The sequence below is a fragment of the Spea bombifrons genome, chromosome 3 (genome assembly GCF_027358695.1).
Source record: "Spea bombifrons isolate aSpeBom1 chromosome 3, aSpeBom1.2.pri, whole genome shotgun sequence".
Classification (NCBI taxonomy): Eukaryota; Metazoa; Chordata; class Amphibia; order Anura; family Pelobatidae; genus Spea; species Spea bombifrons.
Window position 1 is genome coordinate 6,404,080 of NC_071089.1, and position 9,546 is coordinate 6,413,625.

Consider the following 9,546-nt stretch of genomic DNA (forward strand, 5'->3'; position numbering starts at 1 on the left):
TTAGAAGGCTTGATATAGAGTGCTTTAGTCTGAGTATCCATTTAATAGGAAAGTACTTCTTTATCTCGTTTCACAAAGACTTCTCCGCCTTATTTAGCTTTGAGATCTTTCCAGCTTGGTTCATGGATAGCAGCCTTATTCATTTAATTTTATTTTTTCCTCCCCAGAGAACAGCAAATCCGGTTCCAAAACGATAAAAAAACCAAATTATCGGGTCAACCGAAATACTACATTAAACAATAACAGCAGAAGGGGTCTTTTTTTTTTTTTATTTTGTACTTTACAGAAAGCTAAAAAACATACGTGTTACAACCCTGTAATGGGTTAACGGCACAATTTTTTTTAAATAAATTAAGTATTTATAGGACTATATTGGCTTCCTTTGTATAAGTTTAACCCAGCTCTCTTCACATGACATCGCAAGAGTACATCACAAGTCATTACATGACATCACAAGTCTTCTGATTAAGCCTCGTCGCACAGAAGCCCGCCAACGAGAACGGGGATACGTTTGTTTCACTGATTTGCCGTTACAGAAGTCCGTTGGTTTCGCTTCCGGTCGCACCGTTTAGCGGATATTCTCTATTGGGCCGCTTGGTAGATCTGTTCGGATTTAAAAAAAAAAAAAAAAAGTTCCATATTCTTGGGGTTTTTTTCTTTAATTTTACCATCTGGGGGGATTGGGGCGAGCCCGTAGCCTAACCGGTTTGCTGGTCAGGATTTAACGATCGGGGATGACAGTCGGAATTCCGTCACAGCCTTTGCTTCCGGTTGTCTGCTCTGTTCTCTGGCGTCTGTTTTATTTTAATGTCTCCTCCATCTTTGTATATATTATATATATATTGTTTACTTTATTAATTTTTCCTTCTGCATCGCACCTCATGTACCATTCAGTATCGACACAGATAAATCAAACGCACCGCGAAATGTTCTTGGAAGAAGTTGAAGGCCGTCGGCGCGATCTGTCCTGCTTTCGTTGCGTTTCCTCCCACCGCTCGGGCGATCGCACCCACTAGTCTGAAGACCCCCCCGCAGTTGCCGTCACTAGGCATTCCTGTGCGTGGTTGTGGTTGCCCCTATAGGAGACCACCGGAGCATCTTTTCTACACACACGGCATGTTGTCCTATTTTGTTTTAACCCATTAAATCTCAGATTAGATCATGTTGCACACTTCAGCTTGAATCCCTATCCTACAGGATTGGTATAAGCAAGCACTCAGCACCCCGGGAACTGAGCATCGCCTGCGGGGTTGCAAGTTACGAGGTCATAAAATGGTTATTTTTTATTAAGCCACGTAACTCCTTTCGGTTGTACATTTTTCACCCATGGGGTCTAACAGGAAGACTGCTGAGATTGTGTTAAAGTTGGGTTTTTATTCTTTTAGGTAATAGATTTGCTAGAAGTTGCTGTTGTGTTCAGACTATGCTTCGGTGTCGATATATATATATATATATTTTGGTTCCCTACCCCCCACCACCCCAGCTTTGTGACTAAGGACCGCCGAATGTTCCGACACAGATCAGGTCGCGCGATGCCGCCCGGAAATGTTGGGCTTCCCGCTGTTCTGCCCGTCGGTAAACGTTCTCCATTAAAGAATCGTGCGCTGCTTGGGACTCCGTTACGAGGGTCTGATATCTGGGCGGCAAGCCCTGTAACCGTAATGATAAATAAGAGCTAAGCGGTCTTTTCAGTTAAGAATCCCCTGAGCCGGGATGAGCCATGGTTCCAAAACTACAAATTGTTACAACGGGCAACTGAAATGAGCAATTGGCTCTGGTAACTTTCTAGCTACTTAATAGCAGCCGTGATGCCTAATTCATGTTACATGGTGTAACGCTGGACTTAACCATTTGTGGGTAAACAGGTCTGCTGTTTTGGGGTCATGTGATCAGGTAAGTAGTCCATAGACCTTCCTGCTGTGGGCGCCGTCGGACAAAACGTTGCTTTGCTCAATGGAGTTATTTGCCGGATGTAAAATGGTTTCGCCATCGAGTATATAAAGTATGTAAAAGAACCCTTTCTTGGCATCGGGGGTGATTTGTGGGGGGGGGGGGTTCCTCTTATCCAGTATAATTTTTTTTTGTTTTTCCCTCCCCTTGCCTCCTGCCTTGAATTGTTAACCAAACTTTGTGCACCATCTGCCCTCCAAAGCGGAGTTGAGTGCTGCTGTTTCGTGTGCGGGGCGATGCCCTTCTTGCTGTGGCACCAAAGAGGGATAATTTGGGGGTCTATTCACTAAAGGGAGCACTGTGGCTTTTGCACCCTCCATTCACTTTTCTCCAGCTGCAATGGCTAAGCTGGCCCTGTATAATGTATAATTTAATGGCTGAGGCGACTAGAGAAGTCCTACTAACATAATCCACGGCCAGCCAAGCTCTTTTAGTGAATAGACCCCCAGTCGTCTGCCAATCTTGGAAGATAACCTTGTGCCCCCTCGTGATCAGTCTTAATATCTATCACGGCTGCGGGATTGAATGCATTGGGAAGGGACCTGCCACTGGTTGCTATGGCGATTTCTTGGCATACATAACCCCTATCAGGCTTATCCAGCTTAGACATGCCTACCAAGAGTGCCGAGACGGTAACTTATCTCCCCAACGCCCTTTCTTTACCAAACTTGGCAAGCGCTCCGTAAAGCCAGCGTAGCGTGTCTTGTAACATATATGTACTCCACTTGCTCTATTTTTTTTTTTTTGCCGCGAGAGTCTCCGGTAAGCAAAAAAAAAAAAAAAAAAGTTTAATATTAGAAATCCCCATTATTATTATTAAAAAAAAAAGACATTTTCAAAAAAAAAGTTAAAATGCCTTGAAAATAAACAAATTATTATTTCAGGCTCCTCTTTCCCATTATGATTGGGAATTAATAAATAAACATTTTTGATGCTCTCGTCAGCGCTGTTCGAGTTCAGGGGTCTGTAGTCGGTCTCGCCGGCCCCGAGCTGTCACGTTTAACTTGCCAAAAGACTAAGCCCTGTTCTTTCCACCCGTGTCCCACGTGGCGCGGGTTTATATTTATATGTGCAATAAGAAAACGCAACTGGGGAAGATCCTGCTTTATTTTTTTTTGGTCGCGTCTTTCTGAGCCACGTTTAAAGGTTTTCCGAGACTCCTCAAGAATATTTTTATAAACGCGTCGCGATCTCGTGCGTAGATTTGCTTTTCTAGCGTCTGGAATAGGTGTTCTAAATCCAAACGTTTAGCGTTGAGGATCGGATGCGGAAAATGGCCAAAAAAAAGGGGGGGTAGAAAAATCCATAATTTGTGGTATATTTCGAACCAAGCTGTAGGGATCAAGGAAAATAATAAAAAAAAATAAAACGAAAAAAAAAACTTTTTTTTGTTGAGCTCAAGGTTTTAAAATGTTAAGATTTGTATGGAGTTGTGGTGGAACTAGTTAAGTTAGAGCTTTTGGTATGTAATGACTATTTGCTATGGACTGATATTAAATGTTTCAAAAGATTGCGTTCTTAAATTTTTCTGGACTTTTTTTTTTTTTTGTTCCATTATTTTGATTATATTACACAGTTTTCTTTGTATTCTTATCACATTAAAATATATCTCTGGGTCTCCAGTATTTATTTTCCATTGTTATACTAATTTTTTTTTAGAGAACACTTTTTTTTTTTTAAAGAAATGTATAGTGTTTTTAAATATATATGTGCACACACTGCCATTCAAAAGTTTGGGGTCACTCAGCTGTTTTCATGGAAAACAAAGACGTTTCTGGCTGTAATATGATTACAAAAGGGTTTTCTAACCATCAGTTAGCCTTTTAAACGTAAACTTGGATCAGCGAACACATTGGAACACGGGAGTGATGGGAGTGATAAAGGGCCGTTGGAACACGGGAGTGACAAAGGGCCGTTGGAACACAGGAGTGACGGGAGTGACAAAGGGCCGTTGGAACATAGGAGTGACGGGAGTGACAAAGGGCCATTGGAACGCAGGAGTGATGGGAGTGATAAAGGGCCTCTGTATGCCTGAGAAGAGATTCCATTAAAAATCAGCCGTTTTCCAAACTTTTGGATGGTAGTATCTGTATATATATTATATTTTTTCTTTCAAAGGGTTTTTTTTTTTTTTAATCACTGGACTATGTCAGTGGACGGCACTCGGCAAAAATCGTTTGTATTCCATTTCTTTCAAGTCAATAAACAGAATGAATAACCGGACTGCATTTTTTTTTACCTTTTTAATGTCTCAAAAAATGTATATAAAACTAGAGGTCCTTGGAGCAAAGAGTAAGCTAAACAAAGGCATTTAGAAGGCAGTCGGGTATGATTTGCGAGATTAGATGGGGGGCCGAATGGGTTTTATCTTCAGGCAAATACTCTCTATGGATCAATCGCTTCTATATTCAGTCGGTGCTAATATAATCGCCGTTGCCCAAACTGCACCGTATTTGGACAGAGAAGGCACAAACATTTTTGGAGTGGCCGCACGCTCTCATATACCCGTTATACTTTAACATAAAGCCTGAGATTAGTTTCCCCCCCACGATGCCATTCCTATTCGCAGCCCTTAAGCTTAGTAGCATAGTATCAATGAATATATTTAACAAAAATAGTCTCTGCTTTTGCTATGCATGATGCAGGGCAAGCTCTTACAGAAACAGGGACGGCCCATCTTAACGAATAACCAAAGTGAGACGAAAAGTCCCTCAGTGCACCTCAGCTTAGTGAATAACGCCCAGATTCTGTGTATATTAATCGTTCTCGCCGTCAACAGGAAAATTGAAGATTTCCAAGAAAAGCTATTTATTGCATTGTTCAACAGATTTACAAAGAAACACCCCGATCACCCCCTACTGGGAAATATTTTAAAAAGGGCTCGGCTCGCTAAATAAATATAAACCAGAGCCTCATCTACGAACAAGTAAAATATACTTATAATCCCATCTCGTTGTACGGTGCCACCTGTTGCATTGTGGATTCTAAACCAGGATAAATACCACAAATGTTTGAACTGCAACTCCCATGACCCTCAGCTGCCTGGAACGTGAAACTTATTTCACTTCCCAGGGATTCCAACACGTTGCAGGACTATCTGAGAACGGCTCGGAGAAAAAAAAAAAGAGCCCCCGAGGAACGAGGAGGGGAAAAAAAAAACAAGGTGAATGATTTTTTTTTTCTTTTTACAGGTTTATGTTAAATAAAAATACAGCAAAAATATTTCTTTCAAATAGGAAAAGAAAAAATCTGGCAGTAAGGGATTTAAGGTCTTGGTTGATGTTGCGGCTCTGCTGTACGTGGATGCAGCTAGACGTCTCAGGGCTTTATCTTGCTGCGCGTTTCAGTCGTTAATTAAGGCCAATATCATGCTGGGGGGAAAAAAAAATATATATATAAAATAAGGCAAGCTCATGCTGTATTAATCCATTTAGTTTATACATTATATGGGGCTGGCTCGGCCCCTTCATAATGAATAGTGAAGTAAGGGAGCTGGAACCACAACACACCTGCCTAACCTTTTGGGACCTCGGAGGTCACAGCATCACCTTAAACCAACCCAGTTTGTAGTTTTAATAATAGCGGGACCCTTGTAGTTCTGATGCTGCTGTGCTGCGGTTGAGGATTATAGGAGTGGAAATTAAACAAAATGCCAGTGTCGCGCACCCCCCCCCTTACTTATAACTACAGGATAGTTTATCAGATCTAAGCAGAACAGAGAAACAATTAGATTCCCATTTGCAGCCAGAAGTGCCGGTACGGTCACGTTTTAAAGCCCTCAACTGTCTCCTCGTCAAACATTATAAATTACCGGGTCCGGGACGTAGCACTTTATTTATAGCCTGGATGAAAGCACTCCACATAAAGAAATAGGCCAGGACGTCACTTAAGCTGTGACTAAGTGGATTTAATTGGAATGATGTTGATCTTATTGCACTTCCCTCCCAATATGACTTATTACTAAGGCATTGTTTTCGGATTCAGGTTGGTAGCCAAGTGCATGGTGGTTACAGACTCCCCCTGCTGGCAGCATAGAGCATCGCATCAGCCTCGCAGCACAACAACGCAGTATTTCCCAAATGACTTGTGACCCATCCTGCTCATCGGCTTCAGAAGCATTAGAAAGCCGTTCCGTTTCCTATTCACGCTGAGCAGGCTCAGTATATATTCTACGCTCGTGGAGCCAGGGCATTGGGTCTGAACCTACATGGGCTCTGCCAGCTGTAACGGAGCGTGCACCCACCTGTACAAGTAGATAAAGAAGCATAGTAGATGAAAGCCAAGCTTGATCATAGCTTCCTTCATGTGCGACTTGAGCTGCCCTCGGTTGTGGATCTCAGTTGGATCAAAGACCCCGAGATTTCCGCTCGGCACCATGATAAACCTACCATTTCAAGAAAACGCAAGTTATTGCCCTTCCAGAACATGCATAAACCCCAGCTCTGTATACAATAATATAGAAGAAGCGACAAACACCATAAGACCAACAGCAGAAGTAGAGAAAGTTCTGTCAATGAACAGACCCCCTCCCCCCATGAGAACAGACTTTTATTAGCAATCTCATAACGCGATCGCAAGACATAGATTACAGATTGTCATTTAAAAGGTTAAATAGAGGTGAGAAAGCCATTTAAGTGCTGGGAGCAAGTAAGACCCAGGCCCGGCTTCCACGCCATGACATTTATCCTATCTATATACTCACCGATATATATTCCATGTGGCTACAGGTAAGTTTAAGAGGAAGATGAACCAATGCAAAAAAATCAGCATCAACACGGCGACCAGAGTATGGCCGATAATCTCCGGGCGCACCCACTGCAGGGAACGGAATAGAAAGAGTCAGAGATTATATCATATTTTTTATATATATATATATATATATAATATATATACACACACACACACACACACTTATACAAAATCCAAACAACCTATGGGGCTGGCTTTGGTTGGAGTCCGCTGTATAAACGTAAAGGGTGTATTCACACAAGCTGTTATGTAGGGCTATCATGAGCAGCTTGGTGGGCCCTGTATAATGTATAGAGAAGCCAGCTCATGGAACTAGACATATGGGGTCATCCAAGCTCTTCATCACCGGGGACGGGTCGTCATAATGCACGGCGTATACGGACGGTACAAAGCAGCAACTTTATTACCACTAGAACACATTCTGCAACATAAACCGGGGAAAGGAATCATCAACGCTGTCCAGATATCTAGCACTGGATACCATGGAGCACATTGAGAAATCGGGACATAGCATGTATATATACATACATACATACATACATACATACACACTCCCAATGGTTTTAAAAGCAGAGTTATATAAACGACTTTTTAAAAGTTGGGGGTCATTCAGCTGCTTTCACATCTGTGTGAATGAGGGAATGAGTGTGTCTGTAAATGAGTGCGTGTCTGTGAATGAGGGAGCGGAACACACGTCACAGGCGGTAACGGTCAGAAATTCAGCAGGAGCGGGCTTAAGAAAACAGTCTACTTCAATGTACCTACAATACTGGGTGTCAGATCGCAGGGCGCATGGCGCATGTGGTGTTACGCCATTTTTACACATTTTAGCATAAAGTCATCTGGGTTCCCAGACGCTTCCACGCTCTATACCGGAAGTCGGTGATCACCGCGGGTCAGACCAATGGACTGTACCTTGTTGAGCTTGGAGCAGCACGAGCGAGCGTTGATGTAGTCGCATTCTAAATCAGACAGTGTGATTATCTGAGCTCCAGATAAGGACAAAACATATTACATGAAACATGTGAAGCGACACGGGGTGCAGAGTCCACAGCGAGAAATAGAACATTAAGCAACACTACAAGCTTACAGTATCTCATACAAGCCGACGGTGTACTCCACCCTGCACAGAGATAAGCAGGGCCAAAGATTCCAAGGGGCAAATACAGCAGCTGCCACCTAAACTGCATCTTTTACGCTTCAACTGGTACACGGAGGGAAAGAAACAGAATCTGACAGCGGATCAGCCCCCTCCCCCATCTACTCACTCTTTCTTCCTGTAAAGACTGAAACCTTAATCAGTCGTTGGTCTCACCTTAGATTCAGGAGCCGTATGTCTATCCCATGCATGTTTAATACCCCCTCACTGTAATACCCTCTACCACTTCTGCTGGGAGGCTGTTCCACTTATCAACCATGCTCTCAGCACAGTAAAACTTCCTTACAGTTAACACTGCCTTCCTTAAGGTACATCCAACAATTAGAGTCTCTTATAGATTGTAAGCTCTTTGAGCAGGATCATCCCCTTTGGTTCAATTTGTTGAGACATCATGTTTACCCATTGTACAGCTCTATGGAATATTATGGTGCTATATAAACACACATATATATGGATAATGTCCCTGGCATCCCCACCACAGCAGAATCCATAATAAAGCACTGATACGACGCATATGACGGACGCAGAGTCCCCTTAAAGGGCCAAATTTAAACATTATTTCTTAATACACGTAACAAAAGCGGAGGGTTTGGGGCAAAAAGCCAGCCCTTCATTCCTTCAGATAAGGGGTATTCAGGGCAGATAATCTATACAGGCAATCCAATATCACTCTCTAGACTAGGGCTCTGATAACCCCTGACCCCAAGAGCTAACAATCTAGAGGCAGCTCTATGCTGAGGAGGCTCTGATTACTCCTGAGCCCAACAGCTAACAATCTAGAGACAGCTCTATGCTGTGCCTGCAGAGGAAGTGACACAGGAAGTAAAGCCATAAGAAGTAACCCTTCACGTGCCAGAGCATGCTGTACCGCTGTGTGTGTGTTTGTTTGTTTGTTTGTTTAAAAGCCCATTACCTCAGTCAGGCCCCGGCATTACTGCGGCAGCACCCCTGGGTAGGCACGGTTTACGGATATCTAAGAGACCCCGGTAACGATGGGCCTGGAGCCTCGCACCCACCTTTCCCGACCCCGAGAAACCCATCCACAAGCCCGAAAACCATCGGAAACCGGGACCGCAAACCTCCCGCCTCCGCCCCAAAGGATACAAAGTAAACCGACAGAAAAATCAAGGCGCAGCAATCAGTGAGGGAGAAGATGAACAGCGCGGCCTCCATAATGCCGCCAGCAGAGCCGCTCCAATCCGCCGCTCCCCTCGCCGATCACGTGACAACAGCGTCCGCACAGCATCTCGGGACATGTAGTCTCAGCGGCGCCAGAGCGGTCACGTGCTCCACATCCAGCTACAGCAAATCAAGGAGCCCGGCCGTAATAATGTCACTGCCTTCCAAGCAATAAATTATAATCACTGTATGACATCATCGCATGATTGGCGTCATCTTTCTGATGTCTAATGCTGTCGGGGAGTTAATGTGAGATGCACGACAGCACTTAGAGGTGATATTGCTGTTTATGCGCTGAATGTAACCCTGTTAAAGCTTTGCATGGTATCACAGTGTTCTATGGTCCTAAATTCTTCCCCTAAAAGTATTACTCAGACACATAAATGATAATTAATAGGTGACAAAGTCACATAAAAAGTCTGGTAAAGCTCCCCTAGTCCCTATTTAGCCAATTGCAATGTTTGCACATATGGGGTAATATTCACACGGTAATTTCATATCAACAGCAG

The 9,546-nt window shown here is 43.4% G+C and overlaps 1 protein-coding gene across 1 annotated transcript; it reads right to left on the reverse strand.

Moving 5' to 3' along the window:
* Positions 1-5,110: 5,110 nt before the first annotated feature.
* Positions 5,111-9,079, reverse strand: CNIH4 (cornichon family AMPA receptor auxiliary protein 4). The gene is made up of 5 exons (XM_053458777.1): positions 8,963-9,079; positions 7,615-7,683; positions 6,653-6,765; positions 6,194-6,334; positions 5,111-5,321 (listed from the first exon to the last, which is right to left on the reverse strand). The coding sequence occupies exons 1-5, from the start codon at positions 9,029-9,031 to the stop codon at positions 5,294-5,296; spliced, it is 420 nt and encodes a 139-aa protein (XP_053314752.1). The 5' UTR covers positions 9,032-9,079; the 3' UTR covers positions 5,111-5,293.
* Positions 9,080-9,546: the final 467 nt, after the last annotated feature.